Source organism: Taeniopygia guttata, chromosome 2 (assembly GCF_048771995.1).
Source record: "Taeniopygia guttata chromosome 2, bTaeGut7.mat, whole genome shotgun sequence".
Taxonomy (NCBI): Eukaryota; Metazoa; Chordata; class Aves; order Passeriformes; family Estrildidae; genus Taeniopygia; species Taeniopygia guttata.
Genome location: NC_133026.1, coordinates 10,218,289 through 10,234,801, shown reverse-complemented (window position 1 = coordinate 10,234,801; position 16,513 = coordinate 10,218,289). Strand labels below are relative to the sequence as shown.

At 39.5% G+C, this 16,513-nt stretch overlaps 2 protein-coding genes across 6 annotated transcripts in view; one reads left to right on the top strand and one right to left on the bottom strand.

Moving 5' to 3' along the window:
• ZMYND11 (zinc finger MYND-type containing 11) overlaps positions 1-15,983 on the bottom strand; it is a 104,266-nt gene extending 88,283 nt beyond the window's left edge. The window contains exon 1 of one of the 5 annotated variants that reach the window (XM_032746610.3): positions 15,736-15,983. The gene's annotated coding sequence lies outside the window, so the exon portion shown is untranslated. Of the gene's footprint in view, positions 1-15,271; positions 15,398-15,735 lie in introns of those variants that run through there. The other 4 variants (XM_032746609.3, XM_032746612.3, XM_072925327.1 and 1 more) reach the window with 4 other exon arrangements.
• LOC140682557 (uncharacterized) lies at positions 12,496-15,460 on the top strand. Its single transcript, XM_072925203.1, has 2 exons — positions 12,496-12,517; positions 14,298-15,460. The coding sequence occupies exons 1-2, from the start codon at positions 12,496-12,498 to the stop codon at positions 15,326-15,328; spliced, it is 1,053 nt and encodes a 350-aa protein (XP_072781304.1). The 3' UTR covers positions 15,329-15,460.
• Positions 15,984-16,513: the final 530 nt, after the last annotated feature.

The following is a 16,513-nucleotide window of genomic DNA, read 5'->3' as shown; positions in this document are numbered from 1 at the left end:
CAGACCAAAAGCCCCCGCTGAGCCCCCGAAGCTGAATGTGAAACGGAAATATCACAAAAAAACACTGCCAGCATCCCAGAACATGACTCACACTGCATAAGTACCAAATCACTACATTTGGAAGATTCTTGTCTGGTTATTTTGTGTGGATAGATCAAGCACTCTGAAAATCCATTTGCTGAAGGAAGCAGACAGCACCAGGGCTCCTGCGCTAGTTAACTTCAGGCAAGTCACTGCATATCTCTACACTACCATTTCCAAATGCAAAACTAATTACACTAATCCCTTTTCTGCAGCACTTAAACATCTATGCATGAAAAGAACTATCCTAAGAACTATTTACGTTCTTTGAGCAAAGAAGTAAAATATTGCATGGAAAGCCAGGGCCAAGTCTGTTCTCTCAATCTATCCCTCCTGACAGGTATAAACTCTTAAGATACAAAATGCTGTTAAAAATCAATGGACCTTCCTGAGCAGAGCAAAATGGGGAACTGCTAAGGGAAAACCACTGAAATGAGAGAAGATACAAACTATCCTAAGGGCCAGATTTTCAAAGATGACTGAAAACAGATATGATGTCCATACGTGATGAGATTTTCAGAACCAACATTTATTCAAAGTCCTGCTAACATCAATTGCAGCTAATTAGTGCTGCCTTTGCAGACAACTGCAACTTTAATCACTCTGATCACTGAAAATCTAACCCCAAGTAAACAAACTAAAATAACACTGTTAAATGTTGTTTTTATGACTATTGTCGAAAAATTCTTTAGACAGAAATGTGACTTTTAAACTGCAGTTTAGCAATCCATAAATGTTAATGAGATCATGTGCTGTTTTGTCTTGTGATAATTTTTTCCTATTAAAATCTTGTTCTTTTTTTAACCTAATAAGCACATCACTAGTCTAAGCACGCTCACTGTTCAAAGTTTAAATTTACAGCTAAAATAAAGAGAGGTTGCTTACCAATAACCAGAATTCTCGGAGACATTAATTCTTCATGTATATTCAAACTACTGGGCTACATATATGTTCTTTCACTTAAGACCAGTCTTTTATATTTGCTATGAATAAGTATATAAAGTAATGACTATGCCACTTTTGGTTTCTTCCCAACCACAGAAAGAAAACTCAGACAAATTTTAAAAAATCTGAAAGAGAACAAAGTAATCAAAATAGAAACTGTTTACATGAATGAAACATATTTTTAAAAAGTTGCCTATTGGTAAATCAACTCTCTATTTTGAGGGCACTATTACAGTTCATCATAGTGACTTCAACAGCTACACCTGGCCACTAAGCACCCGAGGGCATGACAGCGTCAGAGTCTTTTACAGAAACCATTCTAAGAGCACATGGTGAAGCTACTGATGGAGCTACAGATAGCTTCACCTCCAGTACCTCAACTATTTCTTAACAACATTTTGTGCTCTGGAGAAGTGCTCTATAGTGACAGTGGGAGATTCATCTTAGCAGTCTGATAGCAAATTCTGACAGTCTCCAACTGACTTTGACAGTCTGTGTGGAAATGGCTGAACTGTTAAACACCCCAGAAAACACACAATGAATAGCCTGAAGCATTTAAATGTGAGAATACAGAAGTAGACAACTCATGACATAAAAGTATAAAATAACAAATTCTGCTTTAGAGGCAAAACACCAGCAATAAAATTTTGAGTTTAAAGAAAACCTGCTGATTAAAAAGTAAAATTCTACCATGATTTGAGACAGAAAATGAAGAATGTTATTCATAAGAACATATGCATCTCCTGCAAAAGCCTCTGAGGAAGTGGCCTTGATGAAAACAGAAGTGGTAAACACCAAGCCTAAGACCTTAATGAGGCTAAGTGAGAATTCAAACTCTTTTACCCTTAAGCAGATATTCCACAACAGCTTTAATAAATGATACAGAAAGAGGCAAAAAAGGTAAGAAGCCACATGGATCTTATTCCCACAATGTGCAACATGTAGGTGCTGGATGGCTTTCCTTGCTGAAGAATCCTGATTTTTTTTTCATAGGAAAAAGTCCACAGATGACAGAAAACTCCAACTGGACAGACACTAAAGTGGGTAAGATACCTGTCTGTCTCAGAGCACTGACAGATGGGGCTTCAACCCTTTCACTTACACACAACAGGCTGGCTGCTGTCACAAGGGCTTGTGATGGCATTTTCACTGAGTTTGATACAGAACAAATAGGTAAAATTATTTCAGCTGGGTTACACAGAAAAATTCTTTCCAAAAACAAGGCCGAGCCTTTGAACAGACAAAAATTAAAAGAATAGCAGTTTCCAGAAGCCCATTCATTGTGTTATTTTTTTCTTTTGCATAAGTATATAGTACATTATTTACTGTTTTTACTAGAAATGAAGTTAAGTAAAAATAACTACTAGCAATAAGAAACACCAGTGTTAATATGTAAATTCTAAGATACCTTCAAAATATTTTTTCCCATTTCTAGAAAGCCAAAGAAACCCCAAACCTCTTTTTGTGAACAATCTATTTGAGTTGGGTATGATTTCTCTCAGAAGTACTAGTCAAAAGCATTTTTCTTGAAATCATTTTCAAAATGAAAACTGTTTTTCCATCTACTTCTAATATCTTTGTCTAATGAGGTACATATGCACTGTGGATGAAGCATCTCTAAACAGACAAGTTATTTTTGGAAGAACACTGTGACAGTTCTTGTAAATATTAGACTGCTATGGTTATGTAGTATGGTCTAATACTGGATTATTTTGATCTCCTCTGGAAATCCATTCCAGGTTAATATTGACTATTATTATCAGTCAGTTGATAGAGCAAGCTTGCAGCTTTGAAGTTCATATTTCTGCAAAATAACTCTCCACAACAGGATGTGGCTTGTGTTCTTTTTCACCTACCTCTTACTCTATAGTAACAAACAGCAAGTGCTTCCTATTGTAATTTAAGCAGGATTCTGAGAGACTGAGTGGTAAATCATAAAATGTGCCTTTGTATGTAGAAGAAACATTTCTGTGCCAGCAGATGATTGCCATGTGCAGATCTGTGATTGCCTAAGTCCTTTTGACATCACCACATAAATTGGCTCCCACTCCCTTGTTGACACACATGTAAAATCCATGCCTGATAACACAGTTTAACTGCAATACAAACAAGCATTATTTCCCTACCAGTGAATTATATCCATTCCTGCTGCACAATATATCATATGTTTAACAGTGCACACTACTCAGCAACTTAAGCTATTTCATAAACTCTGAAAACCTACCTCTTCTGTGAATGCTATTACTGAATATGCCACTTCATATTTTTTCTGTACTGTATCATGCCACACTATACTTATTCATGCACAAATACCAAATGTAATTTGGAGCAGGGATTTTCCTAACTTATTTATCCAGTGCTGTTATTTTATAAGTTTCCAAGTACACATGCATTAGTATTTAAATAAACAACAGTAACAAAATCCAGATGAAATTTTACAGAAATGTAGGTACTCAGAATGTAATTAGCCAAACTGGAATTCAGCCAGGGCAACATCACTACTCTCGTGGAAAACACCAACAGATCATACAAATGGCTTGAATGGGTCAAAATTGTAAGTACATAAATAATACACTTTAAATGAAATTCCCAAACACGATACACCATCATCTATCACCTTCTGATTATCTAGCATAGCTATCAGAAGTGCCAGAGGCTCATTAGCAAACACCTTGTCAAAGCTATGTCCACTGCAGCCTGCTGTAGTCTGAGACGCAGGAAGCGAAGGTCATCATTTAAATTCAGGACAAAGCGACTGTAAATCAGCGCTTCTGCCCGATCTGGGGGTCCTGCCACAGCTCTCCACCCGCTCTGGCAGCTCACTTAATTTCATTAATTCAGTGGAACTCGAAGAAATGTTGGAAACCGGGGCTGTAATTTCAAGCTGACAAGAGTTCTTTTTGTTTCTTAAATTTAGCAACATACATGTGAAAAGGTTCGATACCCACTGCAATATTGCGCTTCATGTATTGTTTGATAATCATCTGGTCACCACACCCACCAGAAGGGGCTGAGCTCAAGGGATGCTTGTTCGCTCTCCTGCCAGGACTTCAGCCTTCTTTAACACCCTGTCCTTTGACAGTTCCTAAACTGCAATTCAGCCACCCAAACCAGCTTTTAAAAAGCATCTTCAGCTCTTCAAAACCTGAAAATATGTTGCATTAACAGTGACACTTTGCTTTTATTGTCACTGAATTCTCATTTTCCTTTGACATGCTGCTGATTTCAGCACCTTTCTTTCTTTAAGCTCACCCAGTTGCCTTCCATGACTGAATTCCCTATTTACTGGTAAAGAAATACACAGTGAGGACACAGCACATTCCTCCGAGTTTGCAGCCCTTTCAATGTTCTTACGAACAAAAGAGAGGAAAAGTAGCAGATCCCTATAAAAAGTGTCTCACTGAGGTCTCACTCAGCAGTGGGATGGCACTTGTTAAACCTTAGTCAAATCCCTCCTCTACCGTTGAACTCCTCATGTTCACATATATCATGACATTACTTCAAAAAAGGACTGATATCCCAGAATGCCCAGATGAAAGTATAACAAGAAGTTGTACTAAAATTGTAATAAACTAACATAATAAAGCAGAGGAGCTCTTGGAAGCCAAAGAGTGAAACCAATAAAAAATTCACTAATTAACACCAAATAAGATGAACAACTGACCCTTTCCTCTGTTTAGAGTCTCTCTGCTGAAGCTACAGGGAGATACTTAACATGATCATAACTTCTCATTTGGTGCAGCTTTCAGTGTAGATTAGGAAAGCACAAAGAAAGAGGCCGAGGGATCCAAACACAAACAGATGGAATTGGCATGTCCACATTCTGAGCCTTCATGGAACAAGAGGGAAATACAGTTCTCATCTTCATATGAAACATGACTTTCTTGTTCCACCTGCACTCAGACAGACAACAGTACCTCACAAGAGCACGAACTTCTCTTTTCATTTCTGCAGGGAAATAACTGAAAAGCACATGGGTGACCCTTGAAAAACTGATGGTGCCAAGTGCATCACTGCTAAAGAATTTACCATCCCTCTCTGGACAAGATACTTGCCTATTACATACCAAGAGGAGATTTATTTGATTGTGAGTAGCTTCCTCTCAGAAAATACAGGACACTTAAAGGCACACAACATTTTCCTCTGCTTTTCACTGCCACCTATGAGCTGCTGCTACACTTATTTCCCTTTTTATGTATTTAGACTATTGGGTTTCTATAGCTGCAGCATTTAAGTCTAAGGTGTTAAGTTCTCTAGTTGATGTTGACATAAAACAGAAATTTCTCCCACTTTCTTTCACATGATTATACTTACAGAATAATCAATTTTCAGAGAATTATTTAAATTCAGAAAGCTATTTGGGGTTATAATTTAAAAATGTGGCTTTCATTTTCATAGCTCACAAACTATGCCTGTTATGAAAATATTTCATACAAGCTGCTGTCTAATTAGATGACTTAATGTTACAAAACTCTGTATTTAAAAGAACTGCCAAAGAATATCAAAATCAGATTTTTTCCTTTGTTTGCTATCACGTGCTTTTTTCTATTTATGTACAAAACAAAAAAGAGTTGACTGGTAAGACCATGAATTAACATTGTGTTTTACTTTATAATATTCATCAGTTAACTGGGTTGTTCATAGTTTGTTTTTGTTTTTTCTTTTTTTTTTCAAAAGTGACATATAGAAGGCAATAACCCAAAGAGTATTACTGAACACTTTAACAGTGTCCAATAGGTAGATGACCTAGCTGCACAGTGATTAAATGATTTAACTGCAAGATCAATGAATGCAGCATGAATTAAAATGGCTGCAAGCTTTTCCAGGCATAAGATGAGACCTAAAAGAAAAAAAAAAAAAAATGTACCTTACTTTTTATTTCACATTTCAAAGAAAATTTAACCATTTCTTTTAAAAATAAAAAAAAACCATGTTTTTCTGACAGAAATAACTCAGCTTTTTTCTAATATATAGTGACTAATCCATAGATTTTAATTGTCTAAGATCTGACTACATTTTGCCATTCTCATACTGAATAACCTCACTCAAGAAAAAAAGCAGTCTCTGCTCAGGAAACATAATGGTGTTAGGATCTGGTCCAAAGTGAACTGTTATCTCACGCGTGAAGATAATGAATGTTAATTTAAAATAATGTTCTTTCAACTCCAGGGTTTTTTTCATACAATCAATCAGGCCTGAAAGTGTGTGCGTGCATGCTCTCTCTCACATGCACTCTCTCTGTCACTCACCCATAAACATTTCATTTTATATTCTCATTCCCAGAGATCCAGGAAAAAATTTTCTGCAGGTGTAAACTAATATTGCTCCACTAAAGTCAACAGAGCTGCACCAAATGACATTAGCAAAGTCAGTGGTCCTGTCTCCTGTGACAAGGGTGCACCTCAACTTCCACTTAATGTGCATCTCACAACAAACTCTTCCTTTCTCACTTTCATATGTGCATTTCCCAGCTCTTACTGGTAATAAGCAGGCAGCCAATACAGCCTTTCACTAACCCACTCCTCCAGGTCTCTTATCTCCATCAAATCCCTCAGAGAAGCAGGTGTAACATGGCTCTTTCCTGCAACCTTGGAAGAAGCTCTTGGAAAATGCGCAATGAGAAAGAGCACTGCAGTGAGAGGCTGCAAGGCATGTGGAAAGGACAGAACAGGCTTGACCTAAAAAGCAGTAGGTTTCAACATTACAGCTAAAATCTGCAGTTATTACAGGAAAGAGAAATTAAAACACTCAAAAAATGGAACAAAAAAAACTTCTCCATGTGTAAAAACAGGGGCCATAATCTAAATTACTATTGTTTGGAATAATATGGAAAGCAAGTATTCTGTAGCTTTCTACCCCAGAAAATTGCCTCATTTTTGACGTTTTTTAGGAGACATCTGATGGCTTGAAGCAAGACCCTGGATTACATGACACATTAGTTTGATCAAGAAAGGCAGTTCTCCTGGAAGAAGAGCCAAGTAGAAATTTGGATACCATTTCTTCTCACTGGCCCAGGAAATACTGCAACTGCTTATCCACTAACTTGGCAGAGCAAACCATGTTCAGCTCCTCACTCCTTGGTGCACCTGCACTCAAAGAATCTGCGCCACCACACAGCTTTAGCTGATATTTATTGGTATTTCCTGTGCCTGTGTGACGAACAAAAATCCTTCCATTTCATTGAAAGCTCCATGTTTTCAGGAATTAGTGTTACAACTTAGGCTAATACTTGATTGACTGAAAAATGGGTTATTTTTATGCTACTTTTTAAAACTATTGAGAAAAAGAATATCAGCATTCCCACAAGCATGAATAGAAAAAAAACCCCCAAACCCAATAAAACTGGCTCCTGGAGATGATTGACTCTTAATCTGTATTTCCTCAAAGGTGCAAGTTCAATAACAAGAGGAAATTTCATGTCTGGAACCAGAGAGAAGTGAGGAGTATGCTTCCAATTAGGAGATTTACAAAGAAGCCTTCTGGGAGCCAGCAGAGTAGAAAAGTGTGCAGGAAAAGGAAGAGTCTCTTTCTTTACAACAAATATTTCCTGTAAGTCACTTTATTTCAGGTCAGTGTAAGCAGAAGATGAACACAAAGCTAAAAAACTGAAAGATGCAATTAGAGAGTGGGAGTGTCCATGTTTCTCACTTTCCAACACTGTCAGTCTGAAACACTCCCAGGTATGCATCAGCACTCTCCTGCAAAAAGTTATGTCAGTGAAACAAAACATTTTCTTTTAACACATAAAAAAAACAACCACCCTACCAAACAATATTTTAATATGGCAGCTTTCAAACAGCCTGATATTCCATTCTAGTCAGACTGCTAAGAGGTAAGACACTCTGAGTTATCTGTTAGCAAAATGTACATCCCTTCTCACTGTTCCTCATATTTTACTATCACCAAGAGGTTTTAAGAAAGCTATTTTTGTTTGGGAAAAAAATTTAAATTTTCTTTTTGTTTTTTTTTTTTTTAATATTAGAGCCAATGCCAAATTATTCAGTGTGCCATATTGTATTCAAATGTCAGCTTGCATGTAATGACACTGAAGCTTCGCAAGATAAGTCCACGCAGGCAGTTCTTAAGAATGTCCTAAATTCTCAAATATACTTATGTGAAGCTAAAAATGGTGTCAGTCTGGTTCCTGGGAAAACGAATAATAACAATTCCTTGCTTTTAATGAAAAAGAAAGTTTCCTGCCATTTTGAATGTTTAACAAAGAAGGAATAGAAGCACAAGGTGAGGAGAACATCACCCATTCTAAACAATTAGTTGCGTGGAACAAAATGGATTGTCAAGATTTGCCTACTGTTTGCAGGTAAATGATAAAAACAGGATAAATCAAGATAAATTTCAGAATTCAGGTTTTTAATTTATGTTCTATGATTAAAAAAAATTAATTACTTAACCTGCTTGCACATTCACAATTTCCATAATTTTGAAATGATGTTTAAATACACAGATCCCTGACATACCTGTTTTCTACCTTTCCTGATGTAAGAATAAACCTTTCTTCTCATAATGGTATTGGGTTTTCCAGTAGAAATTTCTTCTTTCACTGTTTTTTTAATCTATAATTAAGGTTTTCCACAACACATAGGATTTAAGATATACAGAAAATGGCAGAAATCACTAACAGAAAGATATTATCCACGTTTTCTCTGTTCTTTTTCTAAGCACTGGAAAGGCCTTCAAAGACTAATGCACATGTAGGAAAAGTGCCTTAACTTCAATGGAAACAAACATTAATGTAAAATTAATGTAAAATTTAACATGTTAAAAAAAAAATCTAAATCATGCTATTGATATTGAAAAGGCATAAAAAAGCCCATTTAACACTGCTATGAAACTCCATAGAAGAATCAAAAATACAGCATTATATAAAATTATATCAGCACAACTAATTTTGACTGTGTTCTTCCTTGAATATTAGAGCCATACGTAAGGTTTTAATTTTTGTGGATCTAAACTTATTCATCAGTACACTCCAAGGCCTATGCATTTTCATGCCTTTGGGAAACAAGTGCTTATATGATCAAGGTCTCCATCATTATATTAATATTAATCTACGGGTAACAATGAATTTTCTGCAGTGAATATCAATTTTCATCAGTGAACAATCAGTGACTGTGTGGCCTGTGATTACTTTTTATGAAATAGCAATTCTTTTGTTTTGATTTTGTACAATTTTGAACCTGGATCCTAGTAATTGCTTGGGGGAAGGAGATTATGCATAAACTCTGGGTTCAAGCTTGTCTCTGAAGTCAATGACAGCTCATAAGACACTGATCACAAAATTAACAACCGACCAGAAGGAAAGCTGGAGAAACCCTGCTCCATTCTGAGGCAGAATTTCTACTCTAATTTGTGCATGTGAATGCACACACTGCAGTGTTATGCAAGGCACACACTCTGTCCTCTTTGGAAGTTTTCTTTTATTAACAATGACACCAAGAAAATAGTAATAAGGCACAAGCAGCCAGTGCAAATTTGGCTGGTGCTTGGTTTCTGGCTTGAGAAGCATCTGTAATTGCAAGCAGGTATCTGTAGAGTGAGATGCTCTCTTACTGAATGCATAAATGTTGTGTGAGACTTAACAGAAAATGATAGCGTGCTAAGAAAGATAAAGCTCTCTGATCAGTCTCTCAGATCTTAAAGATTTGTTGAGCAATAAACATATCTTACATACTTTTAATTTCTTTTTCACTGCGTACTATTTCTAGCTACTTTGGGATTCTGCTAATCATTTTATCTCAACTCCATTTTGTTTCACTTCATCACTTTTCCAGAAGGTTCAAATAAAACCTAAGGTTGACAGACAAGAATCACTCTGCTAAAATTAGTGAACTAAGTGCCATGTCCCATGAGTCACAGCACGTAACTCCCATCCAGCTCTCTTTAAAAGACCAGATAACAATGCCATGCCCTAAGTGCATGGGATCAAAGCACAAATACCCACTTGCCGAAACACTACACCTACTAGCAGAGTCCTATACACTGTAACCAAAACATTGTTAAGTCAGCTGCATTAAATCAATAGTATCCTATTATAGATAAAAAATTAATTAAGACAATGAGCCCAGTTCTGTGCATGCAAAAAATACAACTTCCACAAAAACGGTGAATGGGATATTACTGCTATTTTTGTTGGCATGTTTTTTAATTAATTTTTTAATGAGTAAGTGGATTTTAGTACTTTAAATTTCAATGTGTCTGGTGTTAAAATTATTTATTAAAAATTAGTTTTATATTATAGTATAACTGAGAGTTATATGAAGATTTATAATCAAGAATTCACAATGTTTTATTCTGCAATTGTTTAATCCTGGAATTTAAAACTAAGTGTAAAGGTACATGCAAAGATACCCTAATTGTAGTAAGTACACTAATAAACCATATTTTACTTATATTTTCAATACATTTCTAATTTTGATATTACAAATACTACTTTTTATCAACAACATACTTTAAACTCAAACTACATTTCTCTGTATTTTCATAACAGACACCTTTTGCATTTTAGTGAAGTATAAAATGAAAGATGGAAGAAAATCAAAACCAGTCTTTTTGTAGATGAATCTCTCAATAGCTACACTTTGGATTTATCTACATGGTACAGCTACAGGATCAGGCTCTGATGGGATATTACCAAAGCTGGCTAAAATTAGACACCATGAGCTTTAACTTGGGTTCATGGACATGTCAGTATGTATCACCACTGTGCCTGCTGTATCCTGCCCACAGGACTAAAAGATCCTGGTCATTTCAGGGACAAAAAAAAAAGAGAAGAAATAAATATGAATGAAATCTTACTAAAATGCTAGGTTTACCCCCTCCCCCTTTTATACCCCCATATAATCAGATATTCACAGCATGATAAAAATAAATCAAAAGACAAGTTCAATTTACTTGATGGCAGAGATTGGTTTAAAGACATGATAAAATTATGTTTAAATACGAAAACTAAAAATATGGTGAAAAAAATGGGCTCAATCCAGCCATGGTGCTCCTGGGAGCTGCATGTGGAGAGGCCTTGGAAACCAGACAACCCCATGTGCCACAGTTCACCTGTGCAGGTTTGAGGCCACAGTGCTTATTGTACTGTACACAGCCACCCTGGTGTCCACTGGTTACCTCCTCTATACCCAGAAATGAAGGAGTTTGTGGAGGTTTCCACATTTGTTTTGTATTTCATATGCTCTCAGTAATAACAAATAAAGACATTTCTGAAAAATTGAGTCATTACGTCACCTTATAAACTACCTACTTTGCAGGCTGTACTCTCGCGACTGGAAGATTAAACCTTAGAACAATAACCCAATTATGAGCTAAATTTACATTCAACTGATGAAAAATGATCCAGAACCTGACAAGAATAATCTTTGTTCGCAATGTTTAGCACAAGCAACACTGACAGCCTAAAATGTATGAGCTATATAAAAGATGACATATGCTGCTGCACTGCCCAGCTACCAAGGGCACCATGCTCCAGGTACTACACACATAATGTGGGAGCATTCACCACATCCTGAGACTGAACAAACCCAACAAAAGCTAAGGCACAAAACCCTCTGCAGATAAAGAACATGATCCTACATTACCTCCTAAACAATCAGCGCAAGAAGGATGGCTAAACAAAGTCCTATTATATGGAAGGAAAACCACTGCAATTAATAAAATCAGTGGTCAGGATTTTATCCAATTTATATATTTGCTGGATAAATATGAGAAAAAGAATTGCTCCAACAATTCTGACCTAGCTTTTGAAAAAAATCTCCAAACTCTGCTTCCTTCAGGAAAGTACAATCTTGTGTGCATTTCGTCGGTAATTTTAAACAATTCCACATTTTACAAACCAAGTTAATCACTGGAGTCAGGCACATATACCTTGCACAGATTAATTTTCTTTATAGTTCCAGTTAGCATTTGTGACAACCTGCATTACGGGTAAAAGACATCTTTTACTGACATTTAGGCGAATCTGATCTAGCTAAAAAGTCATTTAAGAAGCAAATAAAAAAATTCCTGAAGACATCTTCATCATAACCTTGCCCCTTTTTCAGACCTTTTAGCCAGGACTGATTCACACTGTCTGAAATCTTCACACACTTCCAGAGATAAATGTTCTTAAAGAATGTGGAAGGCAGTTACTACGAAAATTAGTTACAGGTATGTGCAAAATTTGTGAACTTTAGCTGACTGAAATTGGGTACTCAATTTCAAAACATTTCTCCTAATTCTAAAATTCCCCCTCAGTCTCAAACTGTGTGAAATGAAACATTTGCTAGCTAACTAGATAATGCAGGCATCTACGGAGATGTTTAAATGCCTAAATTTGAGAACACATTTTCAATGTTATCTTTTATCTATTTCCTTTTGAGGTATTTTATTCTAACCCAGTGACTGCAGACAGCACAGTTAGGTGGTCCCCAAGCTGTGGTGCACTGGTAGAAATGCACAACTGTCTAGATGGAGCCTGAGCCACTTCAAGGTGAGTTTGAGGCCAGATTCATGGTCCATCTGCTCAGGGAGACCACATCACTAACAGCACCCAGTATGTTCTATTTACGTGCAGGCAGAAATACCAAGCACACTTCACAGCCTTTCACCATCTCACTTGCTTTTGAGATGACCTTAGGCCAAAAACACAACCCAGGCTCTTCTGCTGCAGAAGCCTCAGGTCATGCTGAACAGTCCCTTCTCCTCTCTGCTCCAAGGCAGGGGAATCCCAGGACACTTGAACAGCAGACGCCCACAGAATTCCTACGGCCTGCAAACAGTAAGGACACATAACACACAAACTTCTACACTACTACCTTGTGTGCACAGCAATTCCACTAATGTAATTCTTGTCACTCCAATAGTGCTCATTTTTTTCCTGAAAAGTTATGAAAAATTGCTCTGCCTCATACTACAGAAGGACTACATGAAACTATTAAGAACTATTTTGGTTTCTAGTGAACAAACTCAATTTGGTTTTTTACATTTATATTTAATAGCTGCCAAGTGTTTGCTTAGATTTAAAAAACAAAGCAAACAAGAACTTCAGAGATGAATTACCCATTAAATTTTTGCTGCAAACCTTCAAATTGTTGAAGAGTATCTTCTATCACATCACCAAAGTTTTAAGATCCCCCTGCCAACATTCACAGACTCACAACTCCCCTGACAAAGTTGACTTCAACACAAGACAATTTCTGTCACATTATCCAGTTTATGAGGTGGAGAGGAAGAGTAATTTTTCTCAGTCACACCTTTGCTACTGAACCTGATACTGAGTATTAGTTGCAGAGACCTATAGCACAATCAACAGAGCCATCAACACAGTCACTTTTTTCCTCACTCACTAAAGCCAAACACCATCAGCAAGAGAAAGTGCTCTCTGTTGAAACACTTACCCCATGAAGTATTCCCTTCCCTCCCTTCCCCATGCAACTATCTGGTCAAAGCAGAGAGGGTTTGTTTAGGCATGGAAAAGCTGGCATTTTAAGGCCATAAATCCATAGTGGGAATTAATTAATGCCATAAATCCCATAAAAGTGGAAATTATTTTGTGGGCACTTCCACTTTTATACAAAACATTAGTCAGCAAACAGTCGACTTCCCTAAAGACTTTCTGTAGCACACTCAAGAGTGGTTGATAATTAAAAAAAAAAAAAAATAAAAGGAGAGATGCCAGGTCCTTCATACTGAAGGATGAGGAACTTGAAAAACCCAAAGGGGTGCAACCTGAACCACAAACTGGCATTTCCCCTCCCATTTTCCCCCTCTTCACACCTGCCTCAGCATTCACCCCTAAAGAATTAAACTATTTCCTACAAAAGCACGAGAAAAGAAAAAATATCAGCATTAAGTAGGACAAGAAAGTATTTCCACTCTTTTTCTTTTCTACTGCAACAAGATCTTCTTAAAACTACAATGAACAGAATTATTTCAACAATACAGAGACCATGCCAGATGATTCCAGGTTAAATTATAAAACCAAACAGCATCAAATTAAAGTTTTTGCACTCCTTTATCTCTTCTCAAACCACCCCATCTCTAGCCTCTGTAAAGTTCACAGAAGACCAAAAGCAAATTCCCAAAGCCTGCTGGTTTCCGGATAAGCCCCAAAAGACCCACGAAGTTTCCCAAATCCTTAACATCAGCATTTTATAGGGGGGCTGTTGTCTGGAACACACGGAAGGTCAGGAAAGCGCACGGAAGCTCCCCATGATCCTTACCACGGGCACTCCCACACCTACACTTCCATCCTTTCCCCGAAAAAAAAGGAGCCAGGCCTCTGAGCAGCCCGGAGGGAGGGGGTAAAGGCGAACACCCACAGAGTGCACCAAGGGCAGTTATCTGCAGACACGGCTTCGGGGGTGCACACATACAAAGATGCCCAGAAGCAAACAAAAGCGAGCCCGCCGCCAGTTCGCACTGCCCGACCCGCCGAGTCCGGCACAGCCCCGGGAGGGCCCTTCCCGGCGCTGCCCCGGAGGCCGCGGGGAACCGGGTGGGGGGAGAGCGGAGAAATCGCCCCTTTACCCCCCAGGCCCTGCCGCAGAGCACTCGGGAGAGGCGAGGAAGCCCCCGGGGCTGTGCCGGGGGCCAAGGCGATGCCATGCCCCACTGCCCCGCTGGACGGCGAGGCCGTCCCGGCCGCGGGAGTGGCACCGCCCGCAGCCGCCGGCGGAGGAGGGCTGCGGCTCTGAGTTCGCCCTCTCGCCGTCCCCTCCCCTGCCCCCCGCGGGCACGGCAGCCATGGCCCCTCGCCCGGCCTGCGGGGGCCCCGCCGTCTCTCTCTCCTGTGGAGCCTCGGCGCTGTCGAGCAGCTGCCATTACTCGGGCCAAGACCCGTCCTCCAAGGAGGCATCCCCCTCCCCAGCGAGGAAATGCGGCGGCCGCGGGGGTGTGTGAGCGAAAGGAGAGCGGGGGACAGTGGGGAGCAAAGCGGTGGCCCCGCGTGCGGGAGAGAGAGCGGGGCCGGGGAGTGACGGGGCTGAGGCCGGGCTGCACCACACCCTGCCCGGCCTCGCCTCTCACGCGAGGCCCCGGCTCCCCCGCGCCCTGCAGGCCCGCGCGGAGCGCTGGAAGCGGCGATTCTCTCCGGAGCGCCCCTCTCCCCACCCCACCTCCTCCCGCCCCGGCCCCCGGGCTGGCTGCAACTCGGCACGGGGGCGCGGGGGACCCGCCGCCGCCTCCCAGCCGAAATTCGACCGGGGAAGGTGTGGGGACAAAAATAATCGCCGTTAATAATCACACGCGCTCCGCCGCCGTCCCCTTCTCCTCCTCGGTTTCCAAGCGGGCTGCCAGATGATCCTGCCCACTCCGAAAAATGAAATAATAATAATAATAAAAAAATCCCGCCTTCCATCTCCCCCCCGCAGCCCCACAGATTTTATTATTAAGTATAATTGCTCCCCCTCCTCATACGGCACCCCGCGGGGAAGGATTGCCCCCTCCCCTGGTGCCCAGCCCTTCCCCTGTCCCCTCTCCCCCATCTCCTTGGAACAGTGTGTACATGATTTTGTAGTTTTTTTAAGGCGCCATGTTTATAATCCTCCATCATATTAAAAAAAAAAAAAAAAAATCCACCCAGCATGAGACACGGCGTCTCTCGCACCCCAAAGCCAGGGAGGCAGACACAGAAATATCCACGGGGCTGTAAATTCACCCCCCCTCCCGCACACACCCCTCCTCCCCAGACTTAAAAGTCTCTCTCACCTTGTGCTGCTGGCGCTGCTTCTGCTGCTGCAGGGGGGGAGAAGTTAAGCCAGGGGAAACTTTTCAATCCCTTCCCCAGGCCGCTGCTGCCTCCTCCTTCCACATATTTTTCCCCTCAGAGTTTTATTGTGTCTGAATTTTCTCTCTCTCTCTCCTCTTCTGTCTGTCCACAGTTCAGGTTTCTGGGGTAAACAGGGTTTAGGATGGTGCTAGGGATATTTGGGAGAAGGAGAACTCTAGTGGTCTCTGCTGGAGTTGCTGTTTGTTTCTTTTATTATTTTTTTTAATAATACATTTGAAACGGATCTTTAACTATTTATTATGTATGTATTTTGTCATACTCTTAGGTCTGGACCCTCTCTTGTTGCAGAGGGAAAATACGGTGCTTATCCAGCCTTGATACATGAAAATTCCTCCTATCATGAAGTCCAACTTGAAGAAATGACAGATAATGTTTTTGAAAATAGATACTCACCTTGAGCAACAGAAACTAAAACACAGAGAATCAACGGTCTTTCTCAGAATTGTCAATATGTCGTGAGCTGTAGATCACAGAAGCACAGAATCATTTAAATTGGAAAAGACCTTTATGATCACTGAGCCCAACTGTTAGCCATACTTGCACTTCAGGGTAAGGAAATACATATTAATACAAAATACATAACTTTATAGGAACATATATATATTTATATATGTAAGTAGCAAGGAAACGTATATTTTATATTTTTTTAATGGACTGTGAGATAAATATTAATCAATGTCTATGGAAATATATTCT

What these genes read in the sequence shown, in the direction of transcription:
- LOC140682557 (XM_072925203.1), top strand. Translation starts at nt 12,496, where the DNA reads ATGGAGCCTGAGCCACTTCAAG. An exon ending in GGAGCCTGAGCCACTTCAAG is followed by an intron (nt 12,518 to 14,297) that starts GTGAGTTTGAGG and finishes CCGAAAAAAAAG; the next exon opens with GAGCCAGGCCTCTGAGCAGC.